Here is a 23781-nt window from a genome sequence, read left to right on the forward strand (position 1 = left end):
AATTATTTATTTTTTAAATTTTTTTTAGTAGAGACAGAATTTTACCATGTTGGCCAGTCTGTTCTTGAACTCCTGACCTCAGGTGATCCACCCGCCCCAGCCTCCCAAAGTGCTGGGATTACAGGTGTGAGCCACTGCGCCTGGCCTAAAAGTTTTAAGTTTTAGGATTCACATATACACCTATGATTCATTTTTAGTTTTTTTTTTTTTTCTTTTTTTTGAGATGGAGTCTCTTCTTATTGCCCAGGCTGGAGTGCAATGGTGTGATCTCAGCTCACTGCAACCTCCACCTCCTGGATTCAAGCAATTCTCGTGCCTCAGCCTCCCAAGTAGCTGGGACTACAGGCATGCACCACCACACCCAGCTAATTTTTATATTTTTAGTAGAGACAGGGTTTCACCATGTTGGACAGGCTGGTCTCAAACTCCTGACCTCAGGTGATCCTCCTGCCTCGGGCTCCCAAAGTGCTAGGATTACAGGCGTGAGCCACCGTGCCCGGCCTTTTGAGTTAATTTTTGTTAAAGTGAGGTGTGCTTGAGGCTCGTTTTTTTGCATGTGAATGTCCAGTTGTCCCAGCACCACGTGTTGAGAACACTCTTCTCTGTACATTGACAAATTGCCTTGCATCTTCGTCAAATATCAGGCAACTGTATGGATTATCTCTAATGCTCCAGCTCCGCTCATCTGTGGAATCTGTCATCATCTGTCATCAGTACCCCACTGTCTTTCCATGGCTTTATGTTAAGTTCTTTTTTTTTTTGAGACAGAGTCTTGCTCTGTTGTTACTCAGGCTGGAGTAAAATGGTGCCATGCTGGCTCACTGCAGCCTCCACCTCCCAGTTCAAGCAATTCTCGTGCCTCAGCCTCCTGAGTAGCTGGGATTACAGGCATGCACCACCTCGCCCATCTGAGTTTTGTATTTTTAGTAGAGATGGAGTTTCACTGTGTTGGCCAGGCTGGTCTCGAACTCCTGGCCTCAAGTGATCCACCTGCCTCGGCCTCCCAAAGTGCTGGGATTGCAGGTGTGAGCCACTGTGCCTGGATGCTTTATAGTAAGTTCTGGAGTCAGGTAATGTGAGTTTTCCATCTTTGGTCTTTTTTGATCATGTTTTGGCTATTTTAGTTCCTTTGCTTTTCCCTGTAAATGTTAGAGTCCTCTTGTTGATAATATTCAGTCTTCCATGAAAACAGCACGTTTCTACATTGATTTAGGTCTTCTTCGATTTTGTTCACCAGTATTTTGTAATTCTCAGCATGTAGAGTCTGTATATTCTGGTATTTTGTTAGATTTTTAAAAGCTATTTTGTTTTTACTGCCATGGTAATGGTACAGTTTTGTTCGTTTCAATTTCTAAGTGTTCGTTGTTAGTGTATAGAATATACAATTGATTTTTAGATATTACCGTGTATCCTGTGGCTTTGCTTTTTTATAGATTCTTTGGGATTTTCTACATAGAGCATCATGTCTTCATATAGGCAGTTTTCTTTTATTTGTAAATCTAGATGACCTTTCTTTTTTCTTGACTCACTGCATTGGTGAAGTCTCTAGTGAGAGCAGCCACCCCTGCTTCGTTCCCATGAGGGGAACATACTGCCTTTTACTATTAAGAATGCTGGGGGCAGCCGGGTGCGGTGGCTCATGCCTGTAATCCCAGCACTCTGGGAGGCTGAGGCGGGCAGATCATTCAATCTCCTTGAGTTCAGGAATTCAAAACCAGTCTGGACAACCTAGCGACACCCCATCTCTACAAAAAATACAAAAATTAGCTGGGTGTGGTGGTGCATACCTGTAGTCCCAGCTACTCTGGAGGCTGAGGCAGGAAGATCACTGGAGCCTGAGAGGCAGAGGTTGCAGTGAGCCAAGATCATGCCACTGCACTCCAGCCTGGGCGACAGAGCTAGACTCTGTCTCAATAATAATAATAATAATAATAATAATGCTCTTTGCTAATCTCCTGGACAACTTGTTGTAGTTTCTCCATCAGCAGTTTCTGCTGCACCGTGGTATTTTTGTTGTGGAGAAGACTTCTTTCCTTAACCCTCAGGAACCAACTTCTGCCAGCTTCCAGCTTTTCTCTTCCAGCTTCCTTACTGCTCTCAGCCTTCACAGAGTTGCAGAGAGTTGCTCTGGATTAAGCTTTGGCTTAAGGGAATGCTTGGCTGGTCTGATTTTCTGTGCAGACCAGACTTTCTCAATGTCAGCAGTAAGGCTGTTTTGTTTTCTTATCATTCGTGTGTTCACTGGAGTAACACTTAATTTCCTTCAAGAGCTTTTCCTCTGTATTCATGACATGACTGACTAGCACAAGAGGTCTGGCCTTTAGCCTGTTTCAGCTTTTGACATGCCTTCCTCACTAAGCTTAATCAATTCTGGCCTTTGATTTAAAGTGAGAGATGTGGAGCTCTTCCTCTCACATGAACACATAGGGGCGATTGTAGGCTTTTAATTGGACTAATTTCAACATTGTTGTGTTTCAGGGAGCAGGGAGACCCTAGCAGAGGGAGAGAGGTGGGGAGTGGCTGGTCAGTGGGTCAGGACACCCAGCATTCATTGATTAAGCCTGCAGTTTTATACATTGCAGTTCATAGCACCCCAAAACAATTGTGATAGTAACATCAGAGATCTCTAATCACAAATCACCATCACAGATGTAATATTAATGAAACAGTTTGAAATATCCCAAGAATTAGCAAAATGTGACACAGACACACACCAAGCACATGCTGTTGAAAAAGGCGCCATAGACTTGCTGGACACAGGGCTGCCCCAGACCTTCCACTTAGTTAAAATGCAGCACCTGTGACGTCCAGTAAAGCAGAGCTCAGTGAAACAAGGTCACGCCCGAATGGGCTTGCTTGCTTGTTTTTATTGACACATAATAGATGTCCGTATACTTGGGGTACATATGATAATTTAATACATTCATATTATGTGTAAAGATCAAATCAGGGTAACTGGGATATCCACCACCTTGCATGTTGGTTTTTTCTTTATGCTAGAAGCATTCTAATTATTCCTTTCTAGCAATTTGGAAATGTACAGTAGATTATACTATAATCTATAGTTGGGTAAACTATAGTCATCTTACTGATCTGTAGGATACTAGGTCTTTTTTCTGAATATATATTTGAACCCATTAATCAGCCTCTCTTCATTCCCCCACCTTCTACCCTTCCCGGCCTCTGGTAACCACCAGCCTACTTACTGTCTGTCTCCATGAGAGCCACTGTTTTGCTCCCGCCTGTAACAGGTTTTCATTGATGCCCTTTATCAGCTTGAAGAAATTTCTTTCTATTTCTAGTTTTCTAGACTTTATTATGGATGTTATGGATTGATGTCAAAATTGAAACAGTTTTGTGCATCTGTTGGTGAAATTATGTATTTTTTCTTCTTTTGACTGTTAGTATGGTAGATTATATTGAGTGTTTTGTTGTTGTTTTTTTTTTTTTTTTTTTTTGAGACGGAGTCTTGCTCTGTTGCCCAGGCTGGAGTGCAGTGGCCGGATCTCAGCTCACTGCAAGCTCCGCCTCCCGGGTTCACGCCATTCTCCGGCCTCAGCCTCCCAAGTAGCTGGGACTACAGGCGCCCGCCACCTCGCCCAGCTAGTTTTTTGTATTTATTAGTAGAGACGGGGTTTAGCCAGGATGGTCTCGATCTCCTGACCTCGTGATCCACCCGTCTCGGCCTCCCAAAGTGCTGGGATTACAGGCTTGAGCCACCGCGCCTGGCGAGTGTTTTGTTTATTTATTTTTTTTATGAGACAGGGTCTTGCTTTGTTACCCAGGTTGGAGTATAGTGATGCAATCATGGCTTACTGCAGCCTCAACCTCCCAGGCTCAAGCAGTCCTCCTGCCTCAGTCCCCCAAATAGCTGGGACCACAGGTGGGCACCACCACACCTGGCTAATTCTAAGTTGTGTTGTTGTAGGAATGGGGTCTCTCTGTTGCCCAGGCCAGTCTAGAACTCCTGGGCTCGAGCAGTCTTTCTGCCTCGGCCTCCCAAAGGGCTGGGATTACAGGCAAGAGCCACAGCACCTGGCCATGATTGCTTTTTTAGCAAACCATTTTTAGTATGGTAAAATAACATAAACTTGACTGTCTCAACCCATTTTAAGTGCACACTTCAGCGACATGAAGCATATTCGCATTGTTGTGCAGCCATTACCATCTTCCAGCTCCAGAGCTCGTCCATGTTCCCAAACAGAAAGTGTCCCCATTAAATGCTAACTCCCATTCCCTCCTGCTCAGCTCCTGCACCCCACCGTTTACCTTTATGAATTTCACTACTCAAGGTACTTCGTGTGAGTGGACGTAAACAGCATTTGTCCTTTTGTGTCTGGCTTCTCCCACTTAGCATAAGGACCTAAATGTTCTCCCACAGTGTAGCGCTGCCAGAATTTCCCTCCTTCAGGGCTCAGTATTCCGTGTGTGGAGACGGCGTAGTGCTTACCCTTTCGTCCCTTCCTGGACACTTGGGGTGCTGCCACCTTCTGGCTCCTGTGAATAATGCTGCTGTGAACATTGTTGCTTTGTAGAAAATTCTGAAATTGGGAAGTACAAGTTCTCTAACTTTGTTTTTTTTCAACATCATTTTGGCTATTTTGGGTCCCTTGAATTCTCGTGTGAATTTGTTTTAGGATCAGCTTGTCAATCCTTGCACAGAAGTCACCCGGAATTTTTATAGGGATGGCACTGAATCTGTGTATCTGTTTGGGGAGCAGTTCCATCTTAGCAATATCAAAATCTTTGTATCTGTGAACATGGGATGTATTTCTATATTTTTAGGTCTTTAACGTTTTGTAGTTTCCAGAGTATGAGTTTTGCACTTCTCTTGTTAGATTTATTCATAAATATTTTATTCTTTTTGATGCTATTGTAAATGGAATTTTCTTTTTTTTTCTTTTTTTTATTTTTTTTATTTTTTAGATAGAATCTTGGTCTGTCTCCCAGGCTGGAGTGCAGTGGCACAATCTCGGCTCATTGCAATCTCCACTTCCCGAGTTCAAGCAATTCTCCTGTCTTAGCCTCCTGAGTAGCTGGGATTACAGGCGCCCACCACCATGCCTGGCTAATTTTGGGGGTTTTTTTGTTTGTTTTTTCTTGTTTTGGTAGAGATGGGGTTTCACCATGTTGACCAGGCTGGTCTTGAACTCCTGAGCTCAAGCCATCTACCCGCCTTGGCCTCCTTAAGTGCTGGGACCACAGATGTGAGCCACTGCACCCGGTCTGAATTATTTTCTTAATTTCATTTTCAGTTATTCTTTGCTACTCTATAGAAATACAATTATTCTTTCTTTTTTTTTGAGACAGAGTCTCACTTTGTTGCCCAGGCTGGAGTGCAATGGCACGGTCTCGGCTCCCTGTGACCTCTGCCTCCCGGGTTCAAGCAGTTCTCATGCCTCAGCCTCCTGCGTAGCTGGGATTATAGGTGCCCGCCACCATGCCCAGCTGATTTGTTTTTGTATTTTAGTAGAGACAGGGTTTCACCGTGTTGGCCAGGCTGGTCTTGAACTCGTGAGCTCAGGCAATCTGCCCATCTCGGCCTCCCAAAGTGCTGGGATTACAGGCATGAGCCACTGTGCCCGGCCTACAATTATCTTTTCATATTGCTCTTGTATACTGCAACCTTGTTGAACTTGCTTATTAGTTATAATAGTTTTTATTGGATTTCTTAGGATTTTCTGTAAGGATTGTGTCATCTACAACTATAGTTTTACTTCTTTTTTTCAACCTGGATGCCTTTTAATTTTCTTGCTTAACTGCCCCAGCTAGAACGTCCAATACTGTTGAATAAAATTGGTGCGAGCAGGCACCCTTGTCTTGTTCCTTCTCTTTGTGTAGAAGCATTTAGGCCGGCACCATCAGGTGTGATTCCGGCTGTGGGCCTTCATCACGTCACGGATGCCGCTTTCTAGTCCTGCTTTGCTGAATGTTTTTGTCATGAAGAAGTACTAGATTTGATGTGCTTTTTACTGTGTCTAAAATGAGTTTGTCATTTTTGTTTCTTTATTTTAGTGATATGGTATATTTCATTAGGTGATTTTCAGATGTTAAACTCGCATTCTTCGTCATGGTGTACAATCATTTTTATACATTGTTGTCTTCAGTTTGCTGGTATTTTGTTGAGGATTTTCATGTCTATATTTATAAGAGATCATGGTGTATGCTTTTCTTATGCCTTTGTATGATATTTGTGTAATTTGTACACACACAGGTACATACATGCACAATTTTCTTCCAACTCATTTGAGAGAAAATTTGAGACATTATGTCCCTTTATCACTGACTACTGAATGCCTTGTTTATTTCCTAAGAATAAGGACCTTGTTCTGCACAACCGTAGTCCAGATGTTGCAATCAGGAAATTCAACATGGAGGCCATCATGTCACCTGATCCATGCACTTCCTCGGTCATCCCAGTTCTGTCCCTTTAGCTGCTTTCTGGCGCAGGGTACAGCCCAGACACATACATTGTGTGGCTCCTGTGCCCTGTTAGCCTCCTGCCCTTGTGTTTGTTGACCTGGATGCTTTCAAAGAATCAAGACCAGTTATTTTGTTGAATAGCTCAGGTATGATGGTGTTTCCTCATGATTTAACCCAGGTGATGCAGTTTTGGGAGGAATCTCGTGGAATTTTGTGTGTCCCCACCAATGTATCATATCGGGGGTCCTAGTGTTGGTTTGTTTCAGTGTTGATCTTGTTAGTTCTGCTCACTTGTCTGTGCTCGGTGTCGGCACTGGAAAGTTGCTGTTTCTGCCTTGTAATAAATGAGTAGTTTGTAGGGAGATCTTTGGGATTAAGTAAACATCTTCTTGTGATTAATCAGCATCAGGCCCCGTGCCGTCATTCACGCCTGTAATCCCAGCACTTTGGGAGGCTGAGGCGGGTGGATCACTTGAGGTCAGATATTCAAGACCAGCCTGGCCAACATGGTGAAACCCCATCTCTACTAAAAATACAAAAAAACTAGTTGGATATGGTGGTGGGTACCCGTAATCCCAGCTACTCAGGAGGCTGAGGCAGGAGAATTGCTTGAACCCGGGAGGCGGAGGTTGCAGTGAGCCAAGATCACCCCACTGCACCCAGCCTGGGTGACAGAGCGAGACTCCATCTCAAAATAAATGAATAAATAAGTAAATGCTTAGTCAACATCAATTTTTTTATCATCCATGGATGGTTTTCTAACTCCAGTGATATTGCTGTACTTGATTCTTTGGCCTCTGTTGTGACAAAGCCTCTCCTATTCTTACGTGCATGCATCTCTCTCCGTGTGGACTAGTGGTTTACTGTTTGACACAGGGGTCCATGTGCAGTCCCTGTTGCTGGCCTTGGTGTTCAAACTGTCCCACACTTGGTCAGTAGCACCCCTTGGAGCGCACAGGCCCCTGTCCTGAGGCCCCACTGCCCTTTCTGGCGCAGGATGGCGTCCCAACTCACCCGGGGCTGCCCGTGCCTCCGCTCTGGAGTCCCTTCCATGAACCACTGGTCTCTTGTTTCTGGGAAGCTCGCTCCTTTATTTCTTGAGTATTTCTTGCCCCTGTTTTTGTGTCTCACTGACTCTGGTGTATCCGTTATCCAAAGGCTAGCACTGCTGTCTTCACCTCTTTCAGCTTTTTCTTTTTCCATTCTTTTTAAATTCTTCTTCCTTGAAGCCTTCGGCAGCCTGTTCTTCCAAGTCAGTGATTTCTTCCTCAGTGAATCGTTACATTATTTGTTTCCTGAATTGAATTCTTTATTTCATGGTTGTACTTTTTCACACCCTGTCTCTGGGATTTTCCTTGTTCTTGGCTCCTCATTTCCCTGTAGTGGTACCTTGTTTCCCTGTTGTGGTACTCTGGGGGCATTTTTTCACATGAGCATTGTCCCCGGTCTGTGTCCTAAGGTTCGTGTTTCTGGTGGAGTTGGAGTATGTCCTCAATGTTCGTTATTGGGTATTTTGCAATTTCTGTTTGGTTTCTTTATTAACCCAAATGATTCTTTTATGATCTTTAAAATCTGCAGGTCGATAGGTTTTCCTGGTTGTTGTGGATTTATTGTTATATTGAGTCTGGCCATGTTTGTCGTGGATTTATTGTTATATTGAGTCTGGCCATGTTTGTGGTGGATTTATTGTTATATTGAGTCTGGCCATGTTTGTCGTGGATTTATTGTTATATTGAAGTTCATCGTGGATTTATTGTTATATTGAAGTTTGTCGTGGATTTATTGTTATATTGAATCTGGCCATGGTTGGTTTCTGCTTCTAAGTGTTGGTTGCAGTATTATTTTTGACCTAATGGTCAGGATTTCAAAGTGGTTTGTGCATGTTTGGTATAAAGTTGTATCTATATTTTTAGAGCCTACTGTAAAAATTGAAGTTCAAGGTCTAAATATCACTATTTTTTTTTTTCTGTGTGGCTTTTGGCTTCTGAAAGAGAGGGATTAGAAGTCCCTGCACTGTTGCCATTTTTCCAAATATGCCGCTTTGTCGTTGAGCTTTTACTCTTTGGTATTTCAAAACCTGCATGGAACGTGTGGGAAACAGAAGTCGTCTTCTTGCAGGGACGCCTGCCGGGTAGCTGAGCATGCAGAGAGGACGGCAGGCATCCAGCCCACTGTGGCTGCCGAGGCTGGGTGGTGTCTTGGTGGGAACCAGGTTTTCTGACATGGTTTATGTTCCCACAGAGGCTATCCCGTTCCTCCCCTGCAGGCGTTGCAACCTCATGAGCAGTTATTTTTTAATGGAGTCAGTAGCTTAGCAAATGCTCAAGGTTTTGTTTGTTTTGGAGATGAGAACTGAGGCAGGTGAGCCTGCTTTCTTGGGTGATCTTAGCGGAGAGTGCCTTTCCTGTCTGTGGCAGGTCGTGCACACGTCTGCATGACCCGCGGCGAGGCCCAGGGTCTACCCTGCTTCCGGCCAGGCTGTGTCCTCAGGCCCAGAACCACGGCCGCCCACGCACACCTTTGCCTTTTGCCTTCCTCCAGCCTGAGAAGCCAGGCCCCAGCAGCAAGGACCCCAAGGCCGACAGTGTGCGGGCTGTCAGCGTGCGCACCCTCTACCTGGTCAGCACCACCGTGGACAGGATGAGTCACGTGAGTGCACGGCACCCGTCCCTGCCTGGTGACAGCAGAGCTCTCCAGGGCGGTGGCCCAGGGTGTGCAGGCCCAGCAAAGAGTCCGTCTCCACCTCAGAGCTCTGGCAGGGCCCTGTCTGCGTGGGACCTCCCTCTGGGTGGATGCAGACCAGGCCCTCCGCTCCCCCAGGTCCTCTGGCCGTACCTGCTCCAATTCCTCACCCCTGTGCGCTTCACCGGGGCCCTGACTCCGCTCTGCAGGAGCCTCGTGCATCTGGCGCAGAAGAGGCAGGAGGCCGGGGCGGACGCCTTCCTCATCCAGTACGACGCCCATGGTGCGCGCCGCGCCGTACCCCACCTCCCCGCTCCTGTCCCCACTTCCCCATCCTCCAGTTCCTGACCCCCACCCCAGGGCTGCAGGCAGCCCCCCACTGACTATTTCCACCTCTCATCTCCAGCGAGCCTCCCGTCTCCCTATGCTGTAACCGCAAGACTGTTGGTGAGCCTTGCCCTTTCACAGCGTGCCCGGGTGCCCCACTCTGTGTCCCTGTGCTCCACCCAGGCTTGGAAGGGGTTACCTTCTCAGTGGGCAGCCGCAGTCAGGGCTCAGGCGTGGTTTTCCTCTATGTGGGCGGCCCAGCTTCAGGAAGAGCCAGACCCCCCGTCGGGTGCTGTGGCCCTGCAGGTGCAGTTTGTGGGCACGGCCAGTGCTCCCTGCTCAGACCCGGCTCCACGCTGCCTCTCTTCAGGTTGTGTCTTCCAGCCCCTACCTGGGGGACGGACGTGGGGTGGCGGCGCTGCGTCTCCTCAGTGTTCTGCACCCTAACATTCACCCTTTGCTGGGTCAGCATTGGGAGACGACTGTCCCGCTGCTGCTGGGGTACCTGGATGGTGAGGCCGGGGTCAGGATGGGGTGCATAGCCCTGTGGGGAGGGCAGGCCTCAGGGTAGGGAGATGCTAGCTCTGACCCCACCTTTACCAGGTGGCACTAGGGTGGCCAGTGGGGACTAGGGTTGTGTAATTGGAAAAAGCAGTCTCCCCTGTGGTCCAAGAAAGGCCCCAGTTGACCTGGGACTGGAAAAGCACTCCCGCAGGGTGCTTCCTGGGAGCAGGTAGGGGGCGGTGGGGCGGTGAGGCCTGTCTGTGCTGAGCATCCCCGGCTCCAGGGCAGGTGCTGGGCTCTGAGCCCCACTGGCCTGCGCGGCTGTCATTTCAGAGCACACGGAAGAGACCCTGCCACAGGAGGAGTGGGAGGAGAAGCTGCTGATGGTGAGGGCTGGAGGTGGTCGGGGCAGGGCCCATCCTGGGCCTTAAGGTGTTGTCTGGCCTGGGGGGTGCTGAGGTGGCAGAGACTGGGCCACCTGCCTCAACCTCACCTCATGGTGTGGCTGGGGAGCCAAGGAGCAGGCAGCGTCAAGGCTGAAGACCCCCGCAGCCTTCCTGTGACATGGCACCGGCCTCTAGCAGCCGCAGCCTCAAGCGCAGGGTCCTCCTCTCGCCCTGCCTGGTGAGCCAACTGCGGCATGGCTGTCCCTTGAGGGTTGGCTCTGCCTCCCCTGGCCTCTGCTGGAAGGCGGCCTGCAGCCCCTGCAGCCACAGCACATGGGGATGTGCCCAGGCTCCAGCCAGCCCTGTGAGGGGTCGGGCTCCCAGCCTCTCAGTGGTGTCTTGGCCTGCAGTTCCTGCGAGACACCCTGGCCATCGTTTCTGACAACGCGTGGATCTGCCAGCTGAGCCTGGAGCTGTGCAGACAGCTGCCCTGCTATGATGAGACACCCCAGGAGAAGGTGGGGCACCTGCTGGCATTCTCGATGTGGTACTTGGGCTCTGAGTTCCTGGGTCTCGTGTCTGTCACTTGCTGTCTGCGCCCTGTCTCCCGTGGCCCTGGTGGCCTGGCAGAGCCTCCTCGTGGTGGCTGAGGGCCAGGAGGTGCGAGAGCCCACCGGCCCCACCCCTTATTCCTCAGATGTTGCCCCGGACTCACCCTGCAGTTCTCATCAGCTTGTGGGCAGGAGGTGCACCCCAGGGGCAGCCCCGTGGCAGCACTGGGTCTCCCTGTACTCAGGAGTCAGGCATAGCCGTGTTCTCTGGTTTTGTTTCAGAACTTCCTGTACAAATGCATAGGAACCACCCTGGGTGCTGTTTCAAGTAAGGAGGTGGTGAGGAAGCACCTTCAAGAGCTGCTGGAAACAGCCAGATACCAGGAGGAGGCAGAACGTGAGGTGGGGCCACTCTCCCTGCAGAAGCCCCAGACACCCTAGGGCTGGAGGTCGGCGGCCACCTGCTGTTCTCTGAGGCAGCCGGCCAGGCTGCATGCCTGTGTGTGCATGTGTGCGTACACGTGTGGTGTGCGTATATGCACAGAGAGAGTGCGCGATCTATTGATGTGTATGCAAGTGTGTGCATGTGTGTACATGTGGGTGTGCCCCTGTGTCCACGCGTGACCGTGTGCGTGTGTGTGTGGCAGCGTGTGCCCTCCCCTGCCTGGGGTAAGTGTCTTGCCCCCCAGGGCCTCGCCTGCTGCTTCGGGATCTGTGCCATCTCCCACCTCGAGGATACGCTGGCCCAGCTGGAGGACTTCGTGAGGTCAGAGGTCTTCAGAAAATCCATCGGCATTCTCAACATTTTTAAGGTTAGGCTGACACCGTGCAGGGCTGGGGACAGCTGTCTATCCACAAGTTTGAGGCTCGGGGGTGCCCTGCAGGCTGGAGTGGGGCAGGAAGCTGGTTGCGTCCCTGGAGCAATTTTTGCTCCTGCATTCCTTCCATGGGTGGGGCCTGTGCGTGGGCACTCCCAGTGGGGAGGGAGGCAGAATGGCCTCCCGGAGGCAAACGTAGCTGTGGCCAGGGCCGCGTCTCTGCCAGGCGTGGGTGATGAGAGGGGCTTGCGGCCGGGGCAGGCCTCTGCCCCCTGGTGGCCGGCAGATTCTGCGTTCTCACCAAAGCCACCAGCTGTGCTGGCGGAGCCTGAGCCTGGTTTAAGGAAGGAGTGGGCCCCTACCACAGGCCCCCATCCCGGCCGTGGTCCCTCTATTTTCTGTCTCCCGTAACTGTCCCAATTACAGCATCTCAGGGTGGGACCAAGCACGCAGGGCTTCCCAGCCCTTGTTGTGTGGATTGAGGCTGATCTGCAGTGCAGCAAGGATGGGGCCTCGAGCTCTTCTCGGCTGCCTCCTGCCTGACTCTCACATGTGGCCGCGCTACCTTGACCCTCAGCCCTCTGCTACTCGGTACCCAGTGGGCCCATGCCTGGCTGGCTGCCTGTACTCCTGCCCCTTTCAAAGAGGCTCTCCCCCTCCCCAGATTCAGGTGGTGCCCTGCACAGCTGGGGCACACCTCTGCTGTCACTGACTGGCTCTGGCCCTTCTTCTGGGAGGACTTCAGTAGTTTCTGAGGCCAAGGATTCCTGTCGGGGAGTGTAATTGTATAACTGAAGTCCCGCTGGTTCCTCTGACCTCTCAGGATCGAAGCGAGAACGAGGTGGAGAAGGTGAAGAGTGCTCTGATCCTGTGCTACGGGCACGTGGCGGCCCGGGCCCCCCAGGAGCTGGTGCTGGCCAAAGTGGAGTCAGACATCCTCCGGAACATCTGCCAGCACTTCAACACCAAGGTGGGCATCGCAGTGGGCCTGCCACGCCAGGGGAGCTTGGGCTGTCGGGGACTCACATCTTAACTCATTTCACTTTTTGTTGTTCAGGTTCTGGGAATAAAGGTAGAAACCAAGGTACAGTGTGTAGGAATTAAGTGCTGGACTGGCTTCTCCCCTCTCAGCTCTCCTCTGGGCGGGTTGAGCTTCGTGGGCAGAGGCTGGAGGGGAGCTTGCTGGGGCTTCCTGATCTCGGTCCCCACGGGGCATTCGAGAGCATCACCAGGGCTCCTGCCCTGGCCTGGGCCCTGGACGGCAGTGGGAAGAAGGAAGGCGTCTGTGCCTCCGAGGGGTCGGGTCGTGGGCTGTCACCCCCTAGGAGTTCAGCCAGCCCCACCCATCCCAGGACAGCTGGAACCTCCTCTGGCTCTGCTCCCCAGTGCTCGTGGGAGCTGTACCTCCCTGGACCCCAGTGACCACCTAGGAGAGGGGACAAGGCCCAAAGCCAGTAGAAGTGACAGTGGAGGCTCCACTGGCCCCCAAGGCCTCACCCCAGCCTCACTAACAAGTTTCCCTTCTGGCCCTCCTGGCACTAACCTGACAAGCCCCTCTCTCGGGACAGTCAGCCCCTCCTTGAAGAACAGGCCCTCTGGTTCTCCTGCGGTGGCTGGGAGGGCAGGGCTGTTCTCAGAGGTTCTTTTCCCAGCCCTTTAGCGCTCCCCGGAGGACTCTCCTCCTGCTGTGGGGGGCCCTCTGGTCACACCACACAGCGTCTGCTCTGTGGCCTGTCTTCTCTGGAGTGTGACACGGGGGAACCCCTGGGTGGCCCCCCGCTTCTTCCACACGGACTTTGATAAGCAAGAGAGCTGACGGGAGAGCTCCTGTGAGAGCAGAGTGCAGCACGTGTGGCTTCGGAGGAAGGAAAAGGGGGTGTGTGCGGGTTCAGCCCTGGAGGGCGGGTGTGGGCGTCTCCTGTAGCCCTGTGTCCCTGCAGGACCCAGCCTTGAAGCTGTGCCTCATCCAGAGTGTGTGCATGGTCAGCCGCGCCATCTGCAGCAGCACCCAGGCTGGCTCCTTCCACTTCACCCGGAAAGCAGAGCTGGTGGCACAGATGATGGTGAGCATGGCTGTGGCCTGGTGGGTCCTCAGGCGGGTTCCTGGGAGACTGAGGCAAGGTGGGGATTGGGGGCGCCGAGGGTGATAACATGAAGACAGCCTGGGAACATGGGAGGGGCCGTGTAGGGACAGATGGGGCTCTGCTCCTCGGGCCCCGCCTGTCACTTAGGCTGGGGGACAGAGCTTGACCAGGGAGGAGGGCTGGGGTTTCCTCCAAGGACTGAGTCATACACCTGCCTCACCCAGGAGTTCATCAGGGCAGAGCCCCCAGACTCCCTTAGGACACCTATTCGGAAGAAGGCCATGCTCACCTGCACTTACTTGGTGTATCCTTTCCTGCCTCTGCACAGGCCCGTGCATCTGCGTGTGTGTGTGTGTGTGTGTGCGCGCGTGCCTGTGTGTGCGTGTGTGCGTGCATGTGTGTGTGCGCGTGTGCGTGCGCCTATGGGCACGTGCATGCGTGAGCACGTGTGTGTATGCATGTGTGGGTGCGTGTGCACGTCCGTGTGCATGTGTGTGTGCGTGCTTACATGTGTGTGCGTGTGCGTGAGGTGCCGCCGTGGTCTGGAGCAGAGTAAACATGGCAGTGGCTGTGCTGCCCACACAGGCCTGGGTTGCTGGGTGTCTGGGCCTCAGCCTCAGGATCATTGTCTGGGGCCCTTAACTTGCCTGTCAGCTCTGTGGAGCCAGCGCTGGACGAGCAGGCCCGGGCGGATGTGATCCGTGGCTGCCTGCACAGCGTCATGGCCCTGCTGCCTGAGCCCGAGGAGGAGGACGGCGGCTGCCAGAAGGTATCCCCATGTTTCCCTTGCCTGTGTTCACACCCATGAGAGCGGCAGGAAGGCCGCTGTAGGTGGCAGAGTCACTGGTGGGGCCGCACGGCCTGGCTCTCCTTCCAGTCCCTGTATCTGGAGACACTGCACGCCCTTGAGGGTCTGCTGACGAGCCTCCTGCAGCGGAACATGACCCCCCAAGGCCTGCAGATCATGATTGAGGTGTGCAGGGGACTGTCATGGGGATGGGGTAGGGGCACAGAGGGCACTCCACCTGGCTGCTGGCCCTCTCTCCGTATGGGGGTGCCCTAGGGACAGTTTGGTGCTCTCTACAGTTGGGGGTGGTTTATGAACAGGCAGGTGCACCCCCTCCCATCTGGGCCAGCAAGCAGATGGGGAGGCCCTGACCCAGGTGGGACCTCTGGAGCCTGTCCTCTCCCACCACTGCATGGCACGGGGATGGAGGGGCCCACAGGTACCCATGGCTCCTGACTGGGGGCCGCGACCAGGGTGGCACTGTGGTGGGTGAGGGTAGGGCTGACCCCCATGCTCAGTGTGTTCTTCTAGGACCAGGGCGGCCTCCACCCTGTCCTTCCACAGTCCTGGCTGGCCCCGGCTCCACTTGGGCTGGGTTGTGTCTGTGACCAGACTGGAGGACAGAGTGGCAGGGCCAGAGGAGCTATGGTGGCCTGAGGCTGGCACCACTCTGGGTCTCTGGCTTGGCCCCCTGTAGCCCAGGAAGGATGGCCTGGCAGGGACACTGAGCTGGCCCACGATGCACAAGGCTCCTGCTCCCAGGGCTGCCCTCTGAGCAGTACCTGTGTGAAGCCCCCTCTTCCTCAGCACCTGAGCCCATGGATCAAGTCCCCAAGAGGTCACGAGCGGGCGCGGGCCCTGGGCCTGAGCGCCCTCCTGCTGCGCCACTTCCTGGAGCAGCTGCGTGTCAGCGTGAGTACCTGGGTCCCCGGCCCGGATGCTGCTGCCTGTGGCACTCATGACCCAGAGTGTGAGCTGTCTTCCTGGCTTCCTCTGGCCGCCACCCCAGCTCAGGCCACAGTCCTCTTCCTTGAGACGTGGATTGAGGGCCTGTCAGGGCCAGGAGTTGTCAGGGATGGCTGCTCAGAGTAGAGTCCATTGTCATCAGGGGCCCACCATTAGGCGGGAGGAATGTGCGCCTCTGGTCTCCAGGGCTTCACTGTTCAGCGCAGTGCTTGATTTGGTTCACGATATTTTTTTTTTATCATGTTCCACAGGCACGTTTGTTTTAATGAAAACTTTTATCAGGAACAGATACTAGATTTTGCTAAATATCTTTTTGTCATCTATCAGGATTATTCTAGGCTTTCTTTTCTCTCTCTCTTTTTTACCCTGAGACAGGGTCTCACTCTGTTGTCCAGGCTGGAGGGCAATGGTACAAACACAGCTCACTGCAGCCTGGAAGTCCTGGACTCAAGTGATCGTCCTGCCTTGGCCTCCCGAGTAGCTGAGACTACAGTGCATGCCACCACACCCAACTAATTTTCTTTTTTTTTTCTGTAGAGATGGGGTCTTGCTACATTGCCCAGGCTGGTCTTGAACTCTTGGGCTCAAGTGATCCTCCTGTCTGTGGCTCCCAAAGTGCTGGGATTACAGATGCTGGGGTTACAGACGTGAGCCACTGCACCTGGCCTTTTGTTAATGCACCAAAACTAACTTTCTCCTTTTTTCTTTTCTTTTATTTTATTTTCTTTCCCTCCTTCCCTCCCTCCCTCCTTTCCTTCCTTTCCTTCCTTTCTTTCTTTTTTGAGACTGAGTCTCTTGCTTTCACCCAGGCTGGAGTGCAGTGGTGCAATCTTGGCTCACAGCAACCTCTGCCTCCTGGGTTTAAGCGATTCTCCTGCTCCAGCCTCCCAAGTAGCTGGGATTACAGGCGCCCACCACCACTCCCAGCTAATTTGTGTATTTTTAGTAGAGACGGAGTTTCATCATGTTGGCCAGGCTGGTCTTGAACTCCTGACCTCAAGTGATCTGCCTGCCTCGGCCTCCCAAAGTGCTGGGATTATAGGCATGAGCGACTGTGCCCAAAACTTTCATTCTTTATGTGGCCAAATCTTGTGTGTTCAGGGCTCTTCCCACCTCATGCTTTCATGGCCTGCTCATCACATAACCCTGGTCTGGCTGAAGCTTACCTTGGTGCATGGTGTGATGGACGCCTAGCCTAAGAACAGTGGCTGGTCACCTGCAGTCTTTCTCTGACATTCCAGCCTTTCCCTTCTGACTTGAAATTCTTTCTCATCAGTGGTGATTTTGGGGATGAGGAGTTTCAGCGGCGCCCAAGCAGATACCAGGTTTCCATCTGATAGGAGCGTCTGAGCCCAGGATCCTGTGCAAGGGCAGGGTGGGAGCACCTCCCAGGAAGGCCTCGCATGTAGGGGCTGAGAAGGGAGCCAGGTGGTGGGAGGGGGACAGGTGCATCTGCTGGGGAGGAGGTGTGGAAGTAGAAGGAAGGTGTTTGACTATAGGAGCATGGGAGGGGCAGGACTGAGGAGAGCAGAAAGGCTCTGGAAGGAAGGACCAGGACGAGTCAGGGTGTGAGGGGGTCTTGTACAGTCCTGCCCCTCACCCAGATTGGCAGAGCCCGTGCACTCCTCCCATTTGGGGCCCCCTCCGCACCCCAGTTGTCCGTCTGCCTGCACACGCCTGTGTGCCCATGTCGGCATGACCTGGCCTTCCTTCTTGTAGGGGCCCAGCCTGGGAACCTGTGTGGCCCTGGTGTAGACGAGGTGTGGTCAGAGCTGAGCTGAGCAGCACCCACGCTGCAGCGGGAGGGGAGGGAGGAACTCACTGGGGGCTATGTTGTCCACAGTGAGGGCCCATGGTTTCGTGGACACCAGCAGCACTCCTGGCCACACTCCAGCCCTCCCCTGGGTGCAGGTGGCATAGGTGGCATCCACTCATCCCCAGCATTCCAATAGCCCAGGCATCTCCTCCTCCAGGCCCTGGTGCCCTTCCACAACCTGGGCCTTCTCGTTGGCCTCTTCTCCCCACGGTGCGCAGACCTGTGGCCTGCCACCCGCCAGGAGGCCGTCGACTGCGTCTACTCCCTGCTCTACCTCCAGCTCGGCTATGAGGGTGAGCCCTCATCAGGAGTGTGGGGGCCCCTGGTCGTTCAGGGGTGCCGGGAGGGATGAGGTGCAGAGTCCAGGCTGCGGGATCGCCAGGGAGGGCCTCAGCCGGACTGCTCGTTCCTGCCGCCTCTCAGGCTTCTCCCCGGACTACCGCGATGACGTGGCGGAGCGGCTCCTCAGCCTCAAGGATGGCCTCGTGCACCCTGACCCCACCATTCTCTTCCACACCTGCCACAGCATAGGCCAGGTACCAGCTGGGAGCTCCGCGGCCAGAAGGCAGGCTGGCACTGTCTGGGGCTAACAGGGACTTCCGAGGCAGCACCTGGCCTCCCCTAGCCTCTGTAAGTGCCACCCATGGCCAGTGGGCACGGGGCAGGGCCTGGGTGTTTGCATTAGTTGCTGGCGCTGCCCTGCACTGGCCCCATCACCCACACCCGCCTACGCTGGGGCAGTGCAGTCCATACGAGAGGAAGGTGCTGTTTGTCTTGAGACCTGGCAGAGGCCAAGGAGGGAATGGGGTGCCATGAGGCCCAGCCGCTCTCTGCCTGCCACTGACACCCTGGCCTGCTCTCATGAAAATGCAGGTTTCTGGAACAGAATCTCCAGCGGCTGCCCTGTGTGGTGTTGTCCCCAAAGCCTACCCAAGAGCCATGTGGGGGGCTAGGGTCATCGCCTGCAGGGTGCAGCGGGCTCTAGCCCTCTTGCCAAGGGGCCAGGTGCAGGCCCTGCCTTTGGTTCCAGCGGGTCAAGGTGCTTTGTCCACTGCCATCTGAAGGGAGGATGATGGCCCTGGGCACTGCGTCCCCCAACCCCCACGACCCATGCCTGCCAGGTCCACCCCGAGGCTCAGCATATTAGAACACAAACTTGAGTATTTAAAGTATTGCATTTCAGGGGGGAAAAATAGTCCCTCCAAGGGGATAACAAAGCTGCCCCTCCCTCCGTGCTCTCATGTGGGTCCCCAAGCTGGAACACTGCCTGTCTCCATTTGGTGCTTAGGAAAGGCCTTCCAGGTCCAGAGACTGTGTCTCCTACAAAGGAAGGAGGGGTAGGTCACGAGGGCCCTTTCTGGTGCTGGGATCACAGGGGTGAGCTAAGGCCTATCTGCCCTTGACCCCGTGTTGTAGAGAGCTCCAGGGCGACTGCACCACAGGGCTGCTCCCAGCCCACTTCACTAGTCAGAAGGAGCCCGAGGAGGGTGCTGTGACCTCAGCCCTGCAGCTGCCCAGGCACCACCTTCCAGGAGCCCGCCCAGGCTCCAGCAGGCCCTGACAGGTTCTGGAGAAGGAGATCCCACCCCCACGCAGCGAGCTCACTGAAGTCACAGGGCGGGGAGTCTGGGGCCCCTGAGACTCGATGCCTCGGAGAAGTGGCGTTGGGGGTGCCCCCCCTTCCCTCCTTAACCTCTGGCATCGCTTTCCTCCTAGATTATTGCCAAGCGCCTCCCACCTGACCAGCTCATCAGCCTCTTGCTAACCATGTTTGAGGCCCTGGGAGACCCCGAAAAGAACTGCTCCCGAGCAGCTACCGTCATGATCAACTGCCTGCTGCAGGAGCGGGGCGGCGTGCTCCAGGAGAAGGTGGGAGAGGGCGGGGAGGTGGCTCCGGGAGAAGGCGGGAGGGGGCGGGGCGGCGGCTCCAGGAGAAGGCGGGAGAGGGTGCGGTGGGGTGGGGCGGCAAGGCATGGGCGGGGCGGCGGGCTCTTGGAGAGGTGGCACCGCGGGTGAAAACAGTGAGGCTGGCCCTGGCCTGGCCTGGACCACCCTGCCCAGCCCTCCTCAGGTGTGACCCTCACTGCTCTGCCGCCTCTCCCTACAGGACTACTGCGGACAAATCTTTCTCTTATGTCTGAAGACGGGGTTTAGAATCTGGCAAAAACAAGTGCTGAGAGAATAAGGGGGGGAAAGGAAATGGAAAGGCGGGTGAAAGCACTAATGGTTCCCCGAGTCGTGGTTGGGCCCCCTGCTCACATTGCTGGCGTGGACATGGACGCGGGGCTCCCCGGGTCCGCAGAGGCTGCCCAGCCGTGGATTCCAGGGTCTGGCACTACGCGGGACGCTCTCGTGCTGCCCGACCTCTCATTCCCTTTGCTCCCGTGTCTGGGGCCATCCCAGCCCCACCGCCGCTTCTCACTGTGCAGTCTCCGTGCAGTTGTTGCCAAACGTGCAGAGGCAGTCGCTCCGCACAGATGCCTGTGACGCGACAGCAGAAATGCACATCCCTGTTCTCAGATCCTTTTGGGTCCAGAGGGCTCCCATGGGCCAGCTGGAGTGGGTGCCCATGAGTCCTCGAGAGGCCCATGGCCGGGGACCCAGTCTCTGCACGACGGAATTCTCAAGCTCTGTATTAAAGTGAAGCATCGGAGTGTGGGGTGTCAGAAAGCTGCACGGGCACCCACAAGTGGAGCATCCTACCCACTCCTACGTCCTCCCCTCAAGCTCCAGTTGTCACCCTTTGGGCCACCACCACTGCCCCACAGCGCAGACCACTGTGGCTTGGTGTGCGCGTTGTATACGTGGAAGCCGGTGCCCGTCCTGTGGTCCTTTGGCGTGTACATGTGTGTGAGGTTGTCCCTGTTGTCACTACACGTGCCCCTTTCCTGCACTGAGCTGCGGATGTGTCACGTTTGTTCATCTGTCTCCGTGAACACCTGGGCATTTCCCAGTTGGGGCTGTCACAGGGTCCAGGTCCTTTGGAGCTGAGGACACACTGCAGCGGGGGATAGGCCCACAAAAGCAACAAGGATTAAAGGCCAGGCCCTGGTGTGTATCCCAGGGCTGCCAGCCACTGTCCCTGGGTGGGGCCCTCTCCCTCCCGCAGGAGGCCGGCTGGCTCTGGGTGCCACTGTCTTGCCCATTGCTGTGTTTCCCACTCTTCAAATGAGTTTGCAGCGGCTTCATGCTAGAGTTTCATGTGTGTTTCTCAGTGATGGGTGAAGGTGAACACGTGTTTATATGTTTACTGGGTACTCGGCTGTGTTGCTTTGACAGGGTACTAGTCTTTTGCCTGTGCTTTTCTTGATTAGTAGGAGTGCTTCCCCGCCCCCGCAACCCCTAGACGAAGTGTTGTTCTGTCACTCAGGCTGGAGTGCAGTGGCACGATCTCGGCTCATTGCAACCTCTGCCCCCTCCCGGATTCAAGCAAGTCTGCCGCAGCCTCTGGGGTAGCTGGGATTACAGCGTGTGCCACTACGCCCAGCTAATTTTTGTATTTTTAGTTGAGACGGAGTTTCACCATATTGGCCAGGCTGCTTTTGAACTCCTGACCTCAGGTGATCCACCCACCTCAGCCTCCCAAAGTGCTGGGATCATAGGCATGAGCCACCACACCCAGCTGGTAGGGGTGCTTTCTGTGTCCTGGATACAGTTTCTCCATTGGCTTTACATATACTGCACAGGGCTCCTTGGAGAGGCATGAACGGGAATGCAGCAGTGGAGAAAAGGAAAGTGTTGGTGGAGGGCTCGTGCCAAGGACTGCACACGGTGTGGTTTCTGGAAGGGCAAGTCCAGTGCTACTGCATGGCAGGAGGAAGACGTTGAGGGTAGAGATGCTGGCATCGGGCCCTGGGAGGAACAAGGGGCCAGAGGGTGGCGGCTCAGTGCTGGCCATTTGAAGGCTTGGGTTTTATTGTGCAGGCAGTGGGGCCCCAGGTCAGATCTGAGGGTAGTGAGGTACCCTGGCCACCTGTGCAGATGGTGAGAGAAGGACCAGGCTGGTGGTGGTGGCCAGGGTGCTGGGGTCGGCCCCAGCGTGGGATGGACCGGGTGGGCAGTGGCGGCCTGGGTGCTGGGGTTGGCCTCAGTGTGGGATGTGCCATGTTGTGCTTTTCAGTGTGTCTGTACATGGACACTTGGGCAGATTCTCCTGAATGTGGGTGTGTAATTTCTCATCAAGTCCCTACTTTCAGTTCATTTGGGGACATATCAAGAAGTAGAGTGGCTGGATCACACTGAGGCTGTGGCTGGGCTCTGAGAGGGCTGCTTTTTGCAAAGCGGAGCTGTCCAGCTATTTTCTTCCCAGCCCAGGTTTGCATACACATCACTTGCCACAGCCCAGCTGGGCAGGGGCATTGCTGACCCCTGGCTAAGGCTTTGAGCAGGCCTACAGCACAGCCCAGCAGGCACACCTGCCGCCAGTGTCATGTACCCAGCCATCATGGCGAACCTCTGCGTTCTTCCCCGCCCTGAGACCCTGGTAGGGGGACCTCTTTGAGGCAGGCTGATGCTGTTGGGCTTTGAGTTCCTCTGACGTTGAATCAGAACCTGTGGCCCTAGGGGGTGACATGCGACCTCCCCCAGTGTGACATGACCATGAAGTAGAGAGCGCAGAGAGCATGACGGAGAACAGCAGGCTCTCCTGAGGCCGGGCGTGTCCGACAGAGAAGGCAGCCTTCCCAGGGTTGAGGCGGTGTGCAGGGGTCCAAGGAGGGGACAGGAGAGGAGGAAATTCCACATGAAACGAACAGGTGGGGGTGGAAGTGGCGCTGCCACCTCAGGAAGGTCAAACTCAGAGTTGCCAAGTGACTCAGCTGTCCCACCCAGGTATCTTCCTAAGAACACAGCATGAAGCACGCAGCGACCCACAGCCAGCAGCACCGCTCATGCCATCTGGGAAGCATCCCAGGGGCCCATCACTTTGCAAATGGGTAGAGGAAATGTGGTCCATCCGTACGACAGAATATTATTGGGTCATAAAGGGGCATGAAGCCCTGACACAGGCTGTGAGGCAGATGCACGTTGAAAACATCGTGCTCAGTGAAAGCAGCAGACACTGCCCAGGCGTGGTGGTTCACGCCTGTAATCCCAGCACTTTGGGAGGTCAAGGCGGGCGGATCACGAGGTCGGGTGTTCAAGACCAGCCTGACCAACACGGTGAAACCCCATCTCTACTAAAAATGCAAAAATTAGCTGGACATGGTGTCGGGAGCCTGTAATCCCAGCTACTCAGGAGGCTGAGGCTAGAGAATCACTTGAACCCAGGAGGCGGAGGTTACTGTGAGCTGAGATTGCGCCATTGGACTCCAGCCTGAGGGACAGAGGAAGACTCCATCTCAAAAACAAATAAGCAACAACAACAAAAGCAGACACTAAAAGCCACAATCACATGAGCCCATTTTCATGAAGTGTCCAGAACAGGCAAATCCGTCGCGACAGACAGTGGAATAGAGGTGACCAGGGGCTGGGGAGCAAATTAGTGACTGCTGATGGAGATGGGCTGTGTGTGTGTGTGAGAGAGAGAGAGAGAGAGAGAGACGGTCTTACTCTGTTGCCCAGGCTGAAGTGCTGTGATGTGATCATGGCTTACTGCAGGCTCGACCTCCTGGGCTCAGGTGATCCTCCAGCCTCAGCCTCCCGAGCAGCTGGGACTACTGGTGTGCACCACCACGCCCAGCTAATTTTTTGTATTTTTCTTAGAGACAGGGTTTTGCCATGTTGCCCAGGCTGTGACGGGTTTCTTTTGGGGGTGATGGTTGTACATCCTGAGTGCACTGGAATCCTGGAACTGTGCACTTAACAGTGAGTAGGTGGGCTCTGGAGCTCTGAATTATGTCTCAGTGACCCAGGCCAAGCATGACAGGAAGGGAGAGGACCCTGCACAGGGGCTCACCATTGAGGGAGGAGCCACAATCCAGAGACCGGCAGAATAACCTGGAAGGTGTAGGGCGCAGCTGAGCCTCACACAGCGGGCAGCTGGAATGCTGCCCCGCGTCCTGGGACCACATGGATTTTGCCCAGCAGTCCGCGGAAGCAGGAGCCTGCTCAGGACGGGGTGTGAGGGTCCACACTCGGGGATTCTCAGCTAAGAGGTGACTGTGGAAATTGCCTCCACCCTGCAAGCCCTCCACCACAACCCAGCACACCCGGGCTGTTCCTGAAGTTCAAACAAAGCATAGGTTCAAGTGTACATGTGCACCAATGGGTTCGAGTTGTTGAAGAAATAAATATGCAAAAGTAAAGAAATATTAGAGAAGATAAGTAAACCCACTGAGACAGCAAGACAAACCTCTCGTGAGACAAATCACAGGAAAAGAACCGACATCCATAAGCAAAAAGTGAAGTGAAAGAGGAAAAATACGTTTGGTTAGCAGAGTGTATGTCCGCGAACAGCTGTGTTCCAAAACACCTGGAGAGCTGTCACCAAAGCAACA

The 23781-nt window shown here is 53.9% G+C and overlaps 1 protein-coding gene across 3 annotated transcripts in view; it reads left to right on the forward strand.

Moving 5' to 3' along the window:
- Positions 1 to 23781, forward strand: part of MROH1 (maestro heat-like repeat family member 1) — a 124279-nt gene that overhangs the window by 82724 nt on the left and 17774 nt on the right. For 2 of the 3 annotated variants that reach the window (XM_011975689.1, XM_011975690.1), the window contains exons 15-32: positions 8965 to 9072; positions 9244 to 9388; positions 9512 to 9552; positions 9803 to 9944; positions 10270 to 10322; positions 10733 to 10840; positions 11156 to 11275; positions 11563 to 11685; positions 12515 to 12661; positions 12749 to 12775; positions 13632 to 13754; positions 14000 to 14079; positions 14430 to 14544; positions 14653 to 14748; positions 15370 to 15474; positions 17502 to 17637; positions 17768 to 17880; positions 19061 to 19213. In XM_011975689.1, coding sequence (XP_011831079.1) covers positions 8965 to 9072; positions 9244 to 9388; positions 9512 to 9552; positions 9803 to 9944; positions 10270 to 10322; positions 10733 to 10840; positions 11156 to 11275; positions 11563 to 11685; positions 12515 to 12661; positions 12749 to 12775; positions 13632 to 13754; positions 14000 to 14079; positions 14430 to 14544; positions 14653 to 14748; positions 15370 to 15474; positions 17502 to 17637; positions 17768 to 17880; positions 19061 to 19213 — 1935 coding nt within the window. The remainder of the gene's footprint in view (positions 1 to 8964; positions 9073 to 9243; positions 9389 to 9511; positions 9553 to 9802; positions 9945 to 10269; positions 10323 to 10732; positions 10841 to 11155; positions 11276 to 11562; positions 11686 to 12514; positions 12662 to 12748; positions 12776 to 13631; positions 13755 to 13999; positions 14080 to 14429; positions 14545 to 14652; positions 14749 to 15369; positions 15475 to 17501; positions 17638 to 17767; positions 17881 to 19060; positions 19214 to 23781) is intronic. The other variant, XM_011975691.1, reaches the window with a different exon arrangement.

Source organism: Mandrillus leucophaeus, unplaced genomic scaffold, assembly GCF_000951045.1.
Source record: "Mandrillus leucophaeus isolate KB7577 unplaced genomic scaffold, Mleu.le_1.0 Scaffold158, whole genome shotgun sequence".
Classification (NCBI taxonomy): Eukaryota; Metazoa; Chordata; class Mammalia; order Primates; family Cercopithecidae; genus Mandrillus; species Mandrillus leucophaeus.